The sequence below is a fragment of the Magnolia sinica genome, chromosome 8 (genome assembly GCF_029962835.1).
Source record: "Magnolia sinica isolate HGM2019 chromosome 8, MsV1, whole genome shotgun sequence".
Classification (NCBI taxonomy): Eukaryota; Viridiplantae; Streptophyta; class Magnoliopsida; order Magnoliales; family Magnoliaceae; genus Magnolia; species Magnolia sinica.
Window position 1 is genome coordinate 44,143,127 of NC_080580.1, and position 18,822 is coordinate 44,161,948.

The following is an 18,822-nucleotide window of genomic DNA, read 5'->3' on the forward strand; positions in this document are numbered from 1 at the left end:
CTTGAATAATAACCCAGAAACCGCAATGTAAAAACCTTAGGGATAAACCTCTACACCTCTCACACACAGGCTTGGAGTGAAACGAGAAAGGCGGGCCAATGGAAATTCAAATTTCGCTAACACCTTTTTTTAACAATTAGAGTCAACCAAGTGACCTCCCATGAGTCATAGTGTCAATTAGGCTTCAGGGCTTAAGTACAATGGAAGAAATCGAATTTCTGCAAGCTCTATACCACTCGAATCTCTATGTATCTGTCGCACAAAAAAGCTGAAGGGAGCCTTGGGTCTCAAGCTAACTAGCATGTAGCTAGAAGAAATTCAACTTCGGTTGGCTCCTCCATACAGAGAGGCCACTCCCGCCACCACAACAATGACCAAGGAGACTTCAGGGAGGGAGGAGAAAGAGGAAGAGAGAGAGAGAGGGCTAGCTCCTATCTTATCCATACTAGTCATTGCCCAAACAATCCTCAACCATCCAGATGATCTACATCTCTTATTTGAGTGCACAATCTCCCCATGCAGTTTCTCCGCTACTTTGCTATTGCTGCGATATCTCCTTCTCAAACTCCCCCTGTTATTTTCCCTTTACCTTTCCTTTTTTATGACTAATCGATATATGTTGTGTCTTGCTGAGTAATTACATCCTGACACATCAGAAATCGAAAGTTGAATTATTTCTTTGTTAGCTATATCTTGTTATCTCCTCGGGGTGGTCGATGTTAAGTATATCGTCTCCATTGCCGTAATTGAAGTTGAGTATTGTTGCATTTTCCGTAACTTGGTAATATGCAGAAATTTTATTATAAGTTATTCAAAGAAGAGACCATATATTAGTACCAAAGAAGGGTGCCAAACCCATGTTTTCTCCATTATGGAGCCCTTACTCAGAATCTTTGCACCTAAGATTCCAATTCAAACACAAAATAATATAATATTTATTATAAAAAACAATAATGTATGATCTGGCCGTTCATCCAAACATGCCCTTAGGAAGTTCTTTGGGATTTCTCAATTCTAGTTAGTAATAGATTACATCATACAATTCTTCATCCTCCACTAACATAAAAAAAAAAAAAATCAAGCTGGGTGCCCACGCTTATGTATTCCGCGTCATCTAATACAATTCCATGTCACCTAATTCAATGGTGCAAAGTATCCCTCTTACTTCATATAATATTTGGTTTTGTTGAGTGCTTCTATGTTAGAATTTTTACTTATTTATGTCATTCCTAAATTGCATTATTGCTTATGGTAAAAATATATGAATTTTTTATTTAAAAATATGAAGTTATTATAAATTTATAATAAATTGGGTAATAAATCCCTCTCGTATTTTATTTTTCAGGGAGAGTTTCGTGATAGTATCCAAAAATAAAAAATAAAAATAAAAATAATATCTTTCACAGTCGCCGGAGAATTTCTCGAACCGAGAAATTCATCGGAACGGGATTTGTCGCCGTGCATTGGACTCGTGAGATGGGATTACTCAGCATCAGAAAGAGAGAGTGGGGACCATCCACCAACGCCACGTGCGTTTTCCTTCTCCGTCGTTGAAAGTGAGAGAGAGAGAGAGAGAGAGAGAGAGAGCTGCTGGATTGGAAATGGACATGTAAGGATATTCTAAAATGAAGAAGATTTTATCTCCATGAAATATTCCATCCTCCAGCACGAGCAGTAGCAGCTTCTCTCACTCTCTGTCTCTCTCCTTCCTCCTTTATCTGTAAATTCTTAGATTTTGTGGGATTGACTGAGAATGATGGAGCCAGAATTCAGGGTTTTCTCTTTATTTTTGGTTTTGTGCTTTCTCATACCTGTTTCTGTTGGTGCGCAAGGAGGACCGGAGGCGGATCGGATAACCGGTCTGCCTGGCCAGCCATCGAACGTTGGCTTCTCTCAGTATTCTGGCTACGTGACTGTCGATCTTCACTCAGGCCGTGCTCTGTTTTACTGGCTGATTGAGTCTCGTCCGCCAAGTTCAGCGACGCCCCTTGTGCTGTGGCTCAACGGAGGGCCTGGTTGCTCCTCCATCGCTTACGGAGCAGCGGAAGAGGTTGGTCCCTTCCGTGTCAACCCTGATGGCCAGACTCTCTTCTTGAACAATTATGCATGGAACAGCTGTGAGTTTGATGGATCCAATGATAGATATAGTTATTATCCGTACAATTCCCCCTTTCTTCTTCTTCTTCTTCTTCTTCTTCTAATGAGGGTAGTGTTTTTTTTTTTTTTTTGGGTGTGTTGTCAGTGGCCAACATACTGTTCCTCGAGTCGCCTGCTGGTGTTGGCTTCTCTTATTCGAACACATCTTCAGATCTCTACACTGCTGGAGACCAGCGAACAGGTTGATCCTTTCTTTTGTTTCTCTTTTGGTTTCATTTAATTCGGGAGACTGAGAGATAGCAATTTTTTTGTGGGTTTGTGAATCTGTGTGTAGCTGAGGATGCATACACTTTCCTTTTGAACTGGTTTGAGAGGTTCCCTCAGTACAAGTACAGAGACTTGTACATTGCTGGAGAGAGTTATGCAGGCAAGCAAAGAGTTTCTCCTTCGTAATGCCGTTGCCAAATGTAACAGAAAAGCAATATATGACCTCCTGTTATCTGTTTCAGGGCACTATGTTCCTCAGCTGTCCCAAATTATATTCCGTAGAAACCAGTGCATTCAGAATTCTGTCATTAATTTCAAAGGTTTCATGGTAAGACTGCCGCTGCTTCTGCTTTTGCTGTCAGCTCTGTAACGGAATAGAGCTTTTCTTGGCTTGATTGAGTTGCCATCTTGTCTTTGCTTCTTTCAGGTAGGCAATGCTGTTACAGATGATTTCCATGATTATGTGGGTACCTTTGAGTACTGGTGGACTCATGGTCTAATTTCGGATGCCACGTATCGTACACTGAGACTCACCTGTGACTTCCAATCTTCTGAGCACCCTTCAGTAGAATGCCAGAAAGCTCTCAATGTTGCTAGCACTGAGCAAGGAAACATAGATCCATACAGTATATTCACACGTCCATGCAACAACACAGCATCCCTCAGACGTAATTTGAGGGCGACATCTTCTCACCGGTGAGCTTCATTTCTTCATTCACCCCGCCCCCTTTCTTTTTTTCGATGATTGGTTCTAAGCTACCCAAAAACCACCTGTGATAGAGCCATTGCCATCATTTCAAAGCTATTCATCACACCATCTAATATGTCGTAACTTGTAATACAATACTATGCATTCGATCTGCTGAGTTGTGCTTCTTTCCTCCAACATTGGTCTAATTTTGCTTTCTTCTTCAGAATCCATCCATCCAAAACCTCTCAGGATAATTAGACCAACTTAACTTTGGTAAAGATGTTTTAGTTTGCAAAGTATGGCATTGGTCTCATTTCATATGAGCTGGTTGCATCAAACAGTTCTTTACTCATGTATGTGGACTGAAGGGGTCCGGCTCCATGGCTTAGTAGTAGACGGACTCTGTTTCAACACTAAGATCATGGGATCGAGTGCCCGTGTGGTGTGTGTGTGTGTATACAAAAAAATATTAAGAGCCCCGAAGCAAAGTTAGAATGGGACAGCCCAACAAAGGGCAAGAGAAACATACATCCATGTCTTTGAGGCTGGAAGCCCACTCAATAACAAGAGCTTTCACCCTACTCACGATTTCACCCATAGAGCTACTTCTATTGTAAGGCAATGACTATTCCGTTCTCCCCATATGGTCTAGAGACTAGCCATCAATATGAGCCGCCAAACCACCTCTCCCTCATCAATTCTGCCCCCATGTCATTCCAAGATAAACTCTTCTATAGAGCCAGGCACAAATGTAGATAAGAAGCTTTCCCACACCTCCCTAGCTAAGGGACAATGGAGAAATAGATGGCCAACTGATTCGAAATTCTTCATACACATAAGGCATATATGGGGTGCACATGCCTCTTTTAACTAGATTATCAATGGGGGAAGGGGGTGTCTGTTCCGAACAACCATGTCACCTGCTAAGGAATAACAACAGGCCATTGTTAAGTTTGTTTCAGTGGCAAGGTTGGCCAGCCTTGGAAACTCCTCTCGCACTAGGCGTCACCACACCACAAGTCCTCTCAAAGCAAGTTTACTTTCCATCACTGACAGAAATGGATATTCCCTCTTTCAACAAAGGGCACACTGAAAATATAGCTTTCCATAGGCTTGAGGCCCTATAATGGGAAGAATCCTGATCCACCATTGTGGGTACCATATATACTTCCAATTGCTTTTCTCCATGAACTCCTTCCATTGCAAACCTCTACATCCATTTTCCCAAGAGCGCCAAGTTCATATAGAACTCAACACTCAGCCCTTCGCCATTGGGCAGCTTACACGCTTCCTCCCATTTCAAGAGATGAAACTTCTGCCCATCCTCCGCACCACTCCACAAGAAATCTTGCATTAGTTTCTCCAACCAGGACGGATCATGAGCACATGAAAAGATACATAAAATAGAGGGGCATATTGAATAATGCAGATTGATATAGCATCAACTAGCACCCCAAGGAGAGATGTTGGCTTTTCCATCTAGAAAGTTTTCACCATATGAGAGAGTTGAACCCATGTTTTCATTCATTTGCTTGTCTTCTCAATCGTTTTCATGCATTTGGGGGAAATAAAGAACGTTGAAATACATGGTTCTTCTAGGGCCTCATTTGCATCCAGTGACACAAGGCGTTTGTAGATAGTAAAGCTATTATCTTGGTTGAGAATAGGATGACAACTTGAGGGAGATTGGAAGAGGAATGAGGATGAGATGGGCTGAAGCATGTACAGACCATTTATCTTTCACAGTTCATAAAGAAACCTTCAATCAAGTGAATTGCATTCATACCCTCATATGTATTGCATATTACCATGACCTGACCAGATATAGTACTTGCTGTGAATATGGTCTGTGAGTTCCTAGCGATCCTAAATGCTCTTATCTATGTGCTAAGAATCAAATTATTAGATATATTCATGGTACTGTTAGTTGTGGTTTGTTCTTGTCTTCATCTTCATTCATACCTTTAGATGATTGCATAGGTTGATTTAGATTGGGCTGGTTGTCTTGATTATCATAAATCTACTACTGGCTAGTGTATATTCTTTGGTACTTATTTCCTAGAAATTTAAAAGCAAGAAACTATCGCAAATCTTCTGCATAATATGAATACAAAGTAATGTTGTTAGCAACTAGTGAAACTGTTTGGCTCCATAGACTTCTTGAGGAATTTGGAGCATGGAATTAAGTAGCATTTTTGGAGTCACTTGCTTGGGGACTGAAACCAGTACAACTAGCACCGACTTGGTCCTATTTCGGTCCCCTAACCATGGGAGACATGTTTCGTTTTGGACAGAAAGTGATATGACTAAGGTGATGTAAAGTCATATGGGGCTTTCAAACCATGATATGAGGACACAATACCAACTTTGACACCCATTCATGCAAATAATACCGGTTCCATTCAAATTGCATCTACTTTTTCATGAACACAAAGCATATTCAAGTTGAATGCCATTTCATCCAACAACATTACTTTTTAGAAGACATTAGCCTACCACATGTTTCATCTCGGTATCAGTTGTTTGACCTCTTCACTAAAGGCGTGCGAGTTCCCATCATGCTTCTTTGTTGGCAAATGACTGCATCAATTTGAGGGGGAATGTGAGAGAGACACATAGAATGTGGACACCTGGGGTGGGGAATGAGAGAGAGATATGATTCACCTGGTTTGTACCATATATTTTGCCATACCATTCTTTACACTTGTGTACTTGTGTGGCAGCGGCGTGATCAGGTTACTATTGGCTTAAAGCATTCGGATGTTATGAAAGGGAGTCACCCCTAGCTCTTAGTACTAATTCTATAGTGAGCTAGAACTACACAAGAATGATCATGAAATGACTCTGATTCACTGATTTAACCACAATATTGCAGATAAACGATCCAATTATGAAGGAAGAAGGGATTCGGTACCTTCCTTCACTTGAAAAATTGGATCTCTCAAGATAGATCATAAGAAAATCAGAACATTCTCTACTTCTTCCTCCTTTGAAAACGGTGGTGGGTCCCCAACCCACCAAATCCAAAGCATCCATCACTGTGGGCCTGGGGCCCTAATCGAAACCGTCCAAACAGTGGGACCCACTAGTCTCATCCACCTATAATAAAAAGAAAAAAAGAGGGAAGAAACGGCAGCGTCAGTGCTGCTTGCGCGGCAAGAAGCAGGTGAACCTGACTCCTTCTCCCTTCCTCTTCCGTTCTACTTCTTTGCAGCTAGCGGAGGTGGGCCCTGCACCCACCACTAATCCAAACCGTCAATCACTGTTTCTTCCCTCCTCCTTTTCTCATTCTTTTGTCTCTATTTTCTTCATTTCCATCCCTTTATGTCTTTCCTCATCTCATGCATTTATTCAGTTTTCTTCTTCAGAATATGTGACCTTTCCACCTCCACAACAGTTTGTGGATGGCCCACAGGACATGGAATGCAACTTCATGATGATATCAAGGCCATCATTTACATGCTCTACTAGGGAATTTTGCACAACTTTTGGCCCCAAAAACTGGCAGCAATGTTGCACAGTTTCTGACCCAATCCCAAGTTTAGCAGAAAGATCAAAATCCAGCCCAATCACAAATTTCCAAAAAAAAAAGAAAAAAAAAAGAAAAAGAAAAAAGAAGGAAAGAAGAGGAACAAGAAAAAAGTTCCATCTTAAAAGGAAACAAATCCACCCAATCACAAATTTCCAGAAGCAAAAAGATAATATTTTCTGACCTGTATGCGGCGAAAGATGCCAACGTTTTTCAGAAGTTTCCCTAAGCATGTTAAATCTCTTGATGAAAGTGCTTATGGTCACTCACCATATTGCTCATGCAAAGATGGCTATATGAGAGTTGGCTGATGACCACCTGCATTGCTCATGCATAGATGGCTCAGGTACTAGAAATATCCTTCATGCTCACTTTGATACTATTTGATTGATTGTATAGTAATGATTGAGAATTGAATTTTAACTGGCGAGAGAATGGAGGAGGAATGGGCTGAAACATGCAAAGACCTTTTGTCTTTCACTGTTTGTAAAGAAACCTTCAATCCAGGAATTACATAGATACCCTCCTACATATCACATAAAGGAGAAAGAGTACAAGGGTAAGAGGAATAGAGTAAAATACAGGTATACTATGCAAGAGGTATAAGTACAGAAGTGTATAGAATGTGGTATGGAAAAATATATGGAACACTGCAGGTGTATCATTACTGTCTCCCACTTACAAGAGTATCAGTAAGGTCTTGTAGTTAACCAATTCTCACCTTCTTGATCACTAACCAAAATATGCATTTAATGCGCCTGTTTCATTCCTGCATACTCAACGTTCTCAATCTGCATTACTTTCCCCTCCCAAGATCAATTCTCACCTTGCTATAGTCCCCTTATTAGCTTTGTTTTAGTCTTCAGGTTATATATGATGAGTAGAGCGTAGGGTTGGCTCCGAAGTTTGAAAAGAAATAGTAAAATGGGAAACATGTTGAAGGTTTGGGAAAAGATTGGAAAGAGGGGTCAAGATTCAATGTGAATAGCGGTGGAGTCTGATTTTGGGAGGATGAATGGCAAGTGGAGAATTTGTCGGCTGAAAGCCTGAAAGCTTTCCAAGCTTTTATAAAATAGTGTTGAGAAGGAATGTATCTGTAAAAGAGAGCTTTGTGAAACTGGGGGCTGATTAGTTTGGAGCATCACCTTTAGAAGAAATCTGAAAGATGATAAGATTGAAGCTTACTAAGAGTTTTGATCAAGTTAAGAGTTGGTCTTTCTCTAGGATAAGGAAGAAGATAGCAAATCTGGAGGCTTCTTGCCTAAATCATTCTTAAAAACAAAGGTACCCCTATAGTTGTGGTGGTTTTATGGATGGTGGTGAAAGGTAAGATTCTTACCTTTGACCAAGTCAACAGCCAGGGATTCTACCTTCCTAAAAAGTGTGGTGTGCAAGTAGAATGTGGAATCATTGCACTGTCTTTTTATTCATGGCCCTGTGGATTTGGTTGATGTTGTTTTTTCTTTGTGGGATTGTTTGGGTTCCTAGGGAGAACCAAGGGGAGGTTTTCAATAGCTTGGAAGTAGGAATTGGTTTGTTTAAGGACACGGGTAAGGTGCTATGGCACCTTCTTCAATATGCGATGTGTTGGGGATTGCGAAGGAAAGGAGGAACTATTGTTGTATCTTCAAAGAAGAGTCACTCTAATTGCCGAAATGTACAAAAGAATTAAATGTAGCATCATTGTTGTGCTCCCCAGTTCCTTAGGTTTTAGGAGTATCTTGGTTCTGGATCTTTGCAAGGATTGGTCCAACATAATAATAAGCAGTGTTTGCAATATTGATACTATTAGCCGATATTATCGGTATCGCGGTCCAGCGATATGAAATTGCCCAGGAGTATCCAAAAAATAAAAAAATTCCTGACATCGTTCGATATATCGACGATATCGCAATTTATTGGTGATAAATCGTACGATATTGTGCGTTTTTCTTTGTTTTTGATCCAGATATCGGTCGATATCTTCGGTGACATCAGGCGACAATCCTCTATACCATTACAAAAATTCATATATATATAGGGAAAAGGTACTATGCGCTCGACCTCACGATAAACTCCCGTGAGGTCGAGCTGTGTGGGCCCCACCGTGATGCGTGTCGACCATCAACACCGTGCATTTGATGGGTCACCTCTAAATTATGGGATATCCCAAAAATCAGCTGTGTACGGAACTCAGGTGGGCCATACCATCTAAAATCATGTGAAGACACCGTTAAAACATATAAAAGCACTTGGTGGGGCCCACCTGAGTTTTGAATGCTGCTGAAACTTGGTCTGAACCCTCAAACAAGTGGGACACACATAATGCATGGGCTGCATTTGCAAACCACATCTCGGTGGGCCCAAAAAATTATTATGAATGTATTAATGGTGCATGGTCCCTCCCCACTTCTGTATGTGGTGTGGCCCACACAAGTCACCGATTGACTTGATTTTTGAGACCTAGGCCCACGATGGAATGGTGCATCCGATTGATGGGGTAGATGTTCGAAACGCATCACGGTGGGGCCCACACAGCTCGACCTCATGGGACGGACTCGTGAGGTCGAGCGCATAGTACCTTTTCCCATATATATATATATATATATATGAAAAAAACTCTCTTACCTTGTTACTCAAGATCTACCTAGATTTGGTGGGCCAATCGTGATCGACAGTGCTGGATCATGTAAGAAAACCTTTAACTCCTTTTTGTCTTCGAAGAGAATTACTTCGAAAGGAAACCAGACTTCGGCCGAGGATTTTGGGATTTTAACGAATTCGAAGTCTCGAAATGAGTCATGAGGGCTTGCAAGTTTGTGGCTTTAACGGAGAAGATGAGGAGAGTTTCGAAGAACTCTCTCGCTCTCTGCCTTAATTAAGGGAGTGGATTTGGTGCGACTCGGTTGCACCGAATACGGTGCGGCCCTTATGGTGGGGCCAACATTGATGTATGTATTGTATATTCATGCCACCCATACGTTTTGTCAGATCATTCAATGGCATGATCTAAAAAATGAATTAAATCCAAATCTCAGGTGGACCATACTCCAAGAAAGAGTGGTATTTGAACGTCCACCATTAAAAACTTGCTAAGGCCCATTGAATGTATTTTTAATGTTTATTTGTCATCCAACCTGTTGATATGGTCACAAAAGTGTGGATGAAGGGAAAATAACAAACATTAGGTTGAACCAAAACTTTTGTGACCGATTAGCAAGTTTTAATGAGCAATCACCACTGTTTCCTACAGTATGGTTCACCTAGTGTTCGAAGTATCCGTATCGCTACAAGTTTCGCTAGCCAGGGATATGGAAACAATATCGATATCGCCGATAATATCGCTGATAACCAGAAATGCGGGGAAACATAAGAAAAATGGTGGAATTTTCAGCGAAACTTCATGAGATGTTAAAATGTACATATTTGCATATTTAGAAATAAAAAAATTGCAAAAATAATGCATACATAACAAGTTTCCATTTAACGGGCCCTTAAAAGCATGTGCTATTGTAAGAAATCAATCCAACCATTCCCTCCGGCCTATTTAACCATCCAACCTTCCATTCAAACATCCATCGATATTGCAAAATATCATCAACACATGATATTTCAGCAAGAAATCATTAACAATTGGAAAGGAAACGAAAGATTGTGGTCTCAATATCTCGCATGTTGCGATATCGATAATATCGAGATATTATCAATATTAACAATATTATCAATGACAAATTGAACACTACATATAGCCATGTGCCCATGAAAAAAAATTGAAATAAAATTTTTTTTTCTAATAAACGAAATTTTGATAATATCAATACATTGGCGACATTATTGAAATATCGTCAATACACTTATGATACAAGCATTACATAGAATTTACATAGTCGAAAATATTGGCGATACGTTAGCGATATTGATGCATTGGCAATATAAGCGACACCTAGAATTTACATAGTTGAAAATATTGACGATTACATTAGCGATATTGATACGTTGGTGATACTTAGCAATACATTGTTAATACCTGGAATTTCTGATACTACTAGTGTTATTGGTATTACTACCAGTGTTTTCAGTATCGCTGAGCTAGAGATAAAGATAATATCGGAGATAATTCGAACACTGGGTCCACTCGAGATTTGAATTCCCTTCATTTTTTGGGCTCATGCCAGAAAACGATTTGTAAAAACGTATGAACGACTTGGATATACAATAAATATACCAATGTGGGCCCCACCATAAGTGTCGCATCGTCTTGGGTCAGGCCAGGGTCGCACCTAATCCTCTCCCTTAAAAAATAATCAAACGATGTCACCAAGTTCTGTGGGCCCCACCATGGTGTATGTGTTGTATCCACACCGTCCATCCATTTGGAGAGATCGTTTTAGGGCACGAGCCAAAGAATGAGGTAGATCCAAAGCTCAAGTGGATCCCACCACAGAAAAAGTGGAGATTGAATGCCTACCATTAAAATTTTCTTGCGGGCCATAGAAGTGTTTGACCAAGCTGATATTTGTGTTTTTCCTTCTTCCATATTTGTGTGAACTTATGAGCATGTTGGATCTCAAATAAACATCATGGTGGGCCCTAGGAAGGTTTCAATGGTGGGCATCATTGTCCCCACTGTTTTCTATGGTGGGGTCCACTTGAGCTTTGGATTGGCCTCATTCTTTGGCTTATGCCCTAAAAAGATGTCTCCATTGGATGGATAGTGTGGATACAACACATACATCATGGTGGGGCCCACAGTCAGGGTCCCACCCACATCACTAGTCTTCCGTGTCGTAGGCATGGATTGTGTACTACCCAACTTTGTCGAAAGTGGAAGCGGATTAGGTGAGACCCTAGATCCACCTTGCGTGGGACTCGTGGGGCCCACCTTGATCTATGAGACTACATACATGACACCGTCCATATGTATTGAAAACTCATTTTAGGGCATGATCCAAAAAATGAAGCAGATCCAAATCTCTGATGGACAATTGTTCAAGAAACAATAGTAATTGACCATTAAAACCTCCTTGTAGGCCACAGAAACTTTGGATCAAGATGATATTTGTGTGGTCCACCTAAGATTTGGGCATGCTTCATTTTTGGGATCATGCCCTAAAATGAGCTTTGAAAATGGTCGGATGGTGGCCCCTGGAATGAAGCATCTCCAAAGCTCAAGTGGACCACACCGTAGGAAACAATGTCAATTGAACGGCTACCGTTGAAAAATTCTTGGGGGGCACTGATGTTTTGGATCAAGCTAATATTTGTGTTTTCCCTTGCAGCATGTATGTATTGCATATCCACGCTGTCCATCTGTATTTACAAATTATTTGAGGGTAGGGTCCCAAAAATGAAGCAGATACAAGTTTTAAGTGGACCACACTATGAGAAACAGTGGTCCACCAGTGAGGTTTGTTTGCACGCTGCCTGATATGGTCCCAAATGCTACCTTATATGCACGGTCCCAAACAGTGGTGCACCAATGAGGTTTCAAGTGGACCACACTACAAGAAACATGGTCCCAAATGCTATAAAAAGTGGTGATTAAACACCTTACCGTTGAAAACTTCCCAGGGCCCACCACAGTGTCTGTTTGACATCCAGCTGTTGATCAGGTCCACTGGATGTGGACATGGGGCAGGGCCCACTCATGAGGCAAATCTGGAGTTCAAGTGCCCCCCATTACAGCAGGACAATAGGAATGAATACTTACCATTGAAAACCTTCTTGAGGCTCACCCTATTGTTACCTATTGTGTAACCTGTTGAGGAGGTCACCGGGGCATGGAGGTGGCCTAGGCCCCAAAACAAGTTGCATGTTATGAACGGTGCAAGTCTCATGCATTAGTGTGCATTAGTGCAGATCATATATGTCTTGATACATTTATAAATGCTATGCATTCAATTTGAGTATAGTTGCATTGTTCAGTTAGACAATGCATAGCTTAGGACCTTATACAAAGGAAACCTATTATGTGCACTTCTTTTTTGAGATGTTATGATTTAAAAGAGTGTGTGTGTGTGTATGTATATGTATATGTATATGTGTGTGTGTGCGCGCGTGCGTGCGTGTGTGTGTTTATTTTAAACAATCCTTGAAGTTTCATTGAAAAATTCAACCATTTTCCCAATTCTTCCTCATGTTTCCCAAAAAGCGTGATAAATTACCTGATACAAATGATATATCCGTGCGATAACCAATATGAATTTGTATCCCAAGGGTGCGCATTGTGCAATACCGAAATTTCAAACACTGGTAATGAGTACTCCAAACAAGGTAATTCAAGCCCCTCAAATAGGAGGGGGGAGGGGGGTAGGGGGTGATGAGGTATGTGTCCATCTGAGATTCGAGGCATGTTTTTGGGCCCTCTTCCTTAAGGCAGTGCTCATTTGTTGGAATCCATGCCTCTCCAGATATTTCATAGGAATTTCAGATGAAGGGATATTGTGGAAGGAGTCTATGTGATTAAGGGGGTTAAAGATCCACAGTCCGATCTGTCAGAGCTGAGTTTTGTCTTCAATAATATTAAGTCTCTCGTTGCTAGTCATCTTTCCAAGTTACTTGAGAGGCTCATTTCATTTTCAATGAAGTGGCTAGAAAGAGTGTGGGCCTCTTTTTGCTGGGAACTCCTATTCTGTACTCTGGTTTCCCTTTTTCATTATTTTCTCAAAAAAATAAAAAATAACAAAATCCTACAGTTAGTATCTTCCAATTGTGGGGATTTTAATGGACCATCAGCATGAGGCCCATCCTATTATTGCTGAACCATGGGCTCCTTGCATAAGCTGAAAAGCTGAAGTTCTATAGAAATCCTTGGAAGAGTATTGGATATAGTTCACAAGATAATGTTGACTGACTACAGACTTGATTTCCACTTGTTAAGATAATTAAAGATGAGATACAACATGATGGGACTTTAAAATCTGAACATTATGGTACCATGCATTCGTATACTCTTGGTATCATGTTCTCACTATTATAAACTGTTCAATGACATCTCAAGTGTACTTACACTATTTTATTCAACCCAGCCATGGATGTCTAGAGCATATGATCCCTGCACTGAGAGGCACTCTAAGGTGTACTTCAATCGTCCAGAAGTTCAGAAGGCACTCCATGCGAATCTTACTGGAATTCCCTATCCTTGGGAAACATGCAGGTTTGGATACTTGTTGCTTGTAGATACTCTTGATGTTATATCTATCAATTCTTACTTATTTAGGAAATTCAAGGATTTTTTTTTCTTTCTTCTTGAATTTCTAAAAACTAGTGGCATAAATAATTCCTCTCCATGCAGTGACGTTGTTGGAAACTATTGGGCAGATTCTCCTAGATCCATGCTTCCTATTTATCAAGAGCTTATTGCAGCCGGTCTTCGGATCTGGGTCTACAGGTAAGTTCTTTAGAAGTTATGCACTAGAACATCACATGCAAACGCTGTAAAGGCAAATATTGCACTACACATACAATGAAATGAAGCTTTTTCTTTGGTGTTCGAGTAAAGTAGGTATGCATATGTTACCAAAAGAGGCGTTTTGTTTGTATGGCTGTAAATTAGTGGAAAGGGTGATGCAGGACAACTAACCACATGCTCTAAAAGCTCGAACTGATAGAGCATGGCGAATCAATCCCTTTATCTCATCGCTTAGGCCCCACATCCCATGGGTTAGGTCCTCGGATGAACCCCCTCATGGGCCCCACATCACATGGGTTCTGCCTCACACGAGCCACCTGCCTCACACGGGCCACCCACCCCGAGTGTGCCCCTGCATCCCACAGGCCACCCCACTCGAGTCCGGTGTGAAAATGCCCCTGCATTAATCACCTGCAGTGAGGAGTCTCTAACACGAGACCTCCTGCTCTGATACCACTTTGATGTAGACTAACCACTTGCTCTAAAAGCTAGCTCGAATTTGTAAAGCATGGCGAATCAATCCCTTTATCTCATACCCCAGGCCCCACATCCTATGGGTTAGGTCCTCAGCCGAACCCCCTCGTGGGCCCCACATCACATGGGTTCCGCCTCACATGGGCGGGGCTCGCCTTGCATGAGCCACCCGCCTCACATGGGCTGCCCACCTCGAGTGTGCTCCTACATCCCACAGGCCGCCCCACTCGAGCTCGGTGTGAGAATGCCCCTGAATTAAAGGGAGATGGATTGGAGAAGAAGAAAGAGAGGAGAATGCAAAGAGAGGTGAAAGGGCTGAAGTTTGGGTTCACTTCCCCCCTCTCCTTCTTTTATATTATTAAAGTTTCATAATTATAGAAATGCCATTAATAACAAAAGCAAAAATCCCCTCTATGTCCTGACCAAAATAATCCAAGTGGGTCTATGTAGGCCCATATCACATTCATTAACATTTCCCCTTAAGTGCATATATATTATCTATGCTATGCTTGGAATATGTATGTATAGCCTGAGTGGAATGAAGAGCCTTGGTGAACACATCAACAAGTTGGTCTTGAGATCGAACATATGGAGTATAAATTTTGCCGCTAGAAACTTTCTCATGTATTAAGTGACAGTCAAATTCAATATGTTTAGTTCTTTCTTGATAGATCGGATTGTTTGCTATGTGTGAAGCAACCTGATTGTCACAGAATAACTGCATAGGAAGGTGCATTGTAAATCCCATTTCTTGCACCAACTTTTTGATCCACATCAATTTATAGGAGGTATGAGCCATTGCTCTGTACTTTGCTTCGGCATTTGATCGGGCTACCACACCCTACCTCTTGCTCTTCTATGTGACTAAATTTACTCCCACAAATGTACAGTATCTAGTAATGGATCGTTTATCTGCTAAGGAACCTCCCCAATTTGCATTTGAATATCCTGTGACTCGAAGATGACCATTTCGTTTATACAAAATTCTTCAACCTGGTGCTCCTTTGAGGTAATAGAAAATTCGAATGATTGCTTCCACGTGAGGTATTCTTGGAGAATTCATGAATTGGCTTACCACGCTCACTGCATAAGATATGTTTGGTTGAGTAATAGTTAAATAAATAAAAATTTCAACCAATCTTCTGTGCCTCCTTGTATTCCACTGCATCTCCTTGATCACTTATAAGCTTGTGATAAGATCTATTGGAGTGTCAACTAGCTTGGTGTTAGGAAGACCTGTCTCCATGAGTAAATCCAAAACATATTTCTGTTGAGATAAACTAACTTGTTTTTTGGATCTGACTACTTCTATACCAAGAAAATACCAAACATGACCTAGATCTTTTGTGAGAAAATGATGTTGAAGATACTTCTTTCGTTCTTCAATCCCCTTGTCGCTTCCAGTAACAACAATATTATCCACATACACAAGTACAATGGGACCTGAGATACCTTTCCATACAAAAAACGGAATGATCAGCATGACTTCAGATAAAGCCATAATTTAATACGACCTTGCAAAATTTGTCAAACCATGAATGTGGATATTGTTTTAACCCATAAATTGCTTTTCACAGTTTACGCACTCTATCAGACTCCCCTGAGCAACAAATCCGGAAGGTTGCTTTATAAACTTTGTAAGATCACCAAGAAGGAAGACATTTTTTTACATCAAGTTGGAAGAGGGGTCAGTCATGATTAACAACTACAGGTAATATAACTCGAATTTAATTCAACTTGGCTACATGAGAGAAGGTTTCACTATTATCAACATAAAGTATTTGAGTATACCCTATAGTGACCAGGCAAGCCTTCAACTGTTCAATCATGCCATCAAGATCAAACTTGATTGTGTGGACCCATCGGTAACCCATAACATATTTACCAGTTGGAAGTGGTAAGTTCCCAAGTGCCATTTTAATGAAGTGTATCCATCTCTTCCTTAATAGCTTGCTTCCACCCCTTACGTAACAGAGCTTCCATATGACTTAGTAACAAACTAAGAAGACAAGGACATGGAAAAGTTGCGGAAGTTGGAGATGAGCAATGAAAGGAAACATATTTAGAGATGGGATGATCGGTAAATGTACGCTTACCTTTTCTTAGGGCAATTGGAATATCAAATGTGTTTGAAGAATTCACTGGAGCACAAGCCTCTTAAGAAGATATGTTGGGTGACACTTGATGATCGATTATACCATTTGTGAGTGGACTTCAGTTGAGGCATAGTGGAAATGAAAGATGCAGTAGATGATGGAGATTAGATGTCTTCGTTGACTGTAATAGGTATGAAACAGTTTCCGTATCAAGAGACTTGCTATCTTTTGAGAAGAACGGAGTAGAGTTAAAAAATGTAACTCTTTTTACGCGAGAATATCTAAGAAAAAATTTATTTATTTAACTGCTCGAGGATCAAACTTATCATGGCTAAACTCTAATTGATGGACAAAACAAATACATTAAAAAAGCTTTAGTAGGTAAAGGAAATAATAAAGTATCTGGGAATATAACTTGATGAGGTAATTGACCCTTTAAAACAGATGGGAGCATTTGATTGATAAAAAAACATGCTGTGAGATAGGTTTATGATAGGGGTTGGCTTTTTGCTTGGTAGTGTAAAAAGAATTTGCTTCTGGGAGGACATGTGGATTGGGGACTCCCACCTCAAGTCTATTTTTTAAAGAATTGCTCGTCTCTCCTCGAAGGAGGACATCCTAGTTTCTAAATGCTTTTTGTGTAGCGACGATGTAGTGGTTGTAGATCTTGCGTTGCCGAAGAAATTTCTTGGATGAGGAAGTGGAGGACTTCGTAAGGCGTATTGATTATCTCCAGTGCTGCTCTCTATGAGTGGGAATCGAGACAATTTGATCTGGCTTAAGGATAAATCAGGTTGATTCTTGGTCTGATCTTTTTCGAGTCTCTTTAGTCCTCGCCCAAAGGTCGCCCCTTGTAACCACATGGTTCATGTGGCATTATGGGGCTCCTCCAAAAGTTGTGGCCTTTGGATTGACAATCTCCAAAGAAGATCTATGGTGCTTTCTAATGTGTGCATGATGTGCATGTCGGATGTTGAGTTCGTAGATTATCTTTGCATCTATTGTTTGTTTGCTAGGTAGATGTGGAGTAGTCTCCTTAAGCTATTCAATTTGATGTGGGTTATGCTAGCTTCGATGGGATCTCTACTCTCAGTTTGGCTTGAGGTTTAGCTTTGGTAGGCAAAAGAAAACTTTATGAAGATTGGCTCTTCTAGCCACTTTGGGGGCAATTGGGTAGAGAGATATTGCAAAAGCTTTTAGAATGAATTTTTTAGGGTGGGAGAGGTTTTCTCTAGGGCTATTCTCCCTATAGTGGAGTGATCTTCCTCTTTGTCTTTAGGTCCCGAAAAATACAATGTGCAAGATAGAAAGTGACGCAACAGTTAAGGGATTTGGTAAGTCTATTAACAGACATAAGGTTTAAAGGAAATTTTGAAACAAATAAAATAGAGGATAATGAAAGAGAGGGACTTTAATGAACGATACTCATTCCACATACTTTGGATTGGGTACTGTTTGTCAGAGTGACCAAAGAACCTGTTGATGAGTCATTAATAGGTAAAACCACACTAGACTGACTTGTCATATGGTCGGATGCTCCAGAGTCAATTGTCAATAAATTATGAGACTTGGATCCTAAACAAGTTATACCAAAGCTTAGCGAATGCAGCCGTATGCAATGTTTTATATATCGATGATATCGACCAATATATCCCACAATATATCTTGTATCTCACCTTTGCGATACGAAACACACAAGTAATGCTGATATGTCCCACATGTTCGATCCGGTGAGCATTTTCAAATTTTGATCCATTTTTTCGTTGAAATTATGTTAAATTAGTGTCAAATGGTTATAAATCCATTGATTCTTCATGTTTTTGCTTTTTGGAATATTCTTCTTAAGTCAAAGTAACCATCTCAACAGTCATACATGTCTGAGGAGTAGTAGATATATAATTATCCAAAGGAGGCCCGCTATGGAGGTCCTGGCATTTTTCAACAGAAGGATCGGAGAGCTTATAATGCGTGCACTTCCTAGGTCCATGACGTCTGCCAGGACCACTTCCGACCACCTTTTCCACTACGGCCACCACTGCGACCCCGACCGAAGAACGATTTTAGAGCTGGGTTGTCATTGGCTTCACTTGTAAAGCCCAAAGATACACATTGGAGGCATTTATACATCTCGTATAGCGATGACGCATCTTGGCAACTCAAAATTTGGGTATGAACCGGTTCATACTCATGTATCGGGAAATTGGTAGAACATCTTTGGGACCCAATTATCGAAAGAATTGAGAGGAAGCTATCCTCTTACAAGAGTAGACATCTCTCT

General features: G+C 40.7%; 1 protein-coding gene across 1 annotated transcript in view; it reads left to right on the forward strand.

The window, feature by feature from the left end:
- The first annotated feature begins 1,500 nt into the window (after positions 1–1,500).
- The window catches only part of LOC131253277 (serine carboxypeptidase-like 27), a 52,649-nt gene continuing 35,327 nt past the window's right edge, over positions 1,501–18,822 (forward strand). The window contains exons 1-7 of the mRNA XM_058254229.1: positions 1,501–2,117; positions 2,243–2,338; positions 2,432–2,524; positions 2,607–2,692; positions 2,792–3,048; positions 13,588–13,719; positions 13,858–13,953. Of these exons, the coding sequence (XP_058110212.1) occupies positions 1,754–2,117; positions 2,243–2,338; positions 2,432–2,524; positions 2,607–2,692; positions 2,792–3,048; positions 13,588–13,719; positions 13,858–13,953 (1,124 nt within the window). The 5' untranslated portion in view covers positions 1,501–1,753. The remainder of the gene's footprint in view (positions 2,118–2,242; positions 2,339–2,431; positions 2,525–2,606; positions 2,693–2,791; positions 3,049–13,587; positions 13,720–13,857; positions 13,954–18,822) is intronic.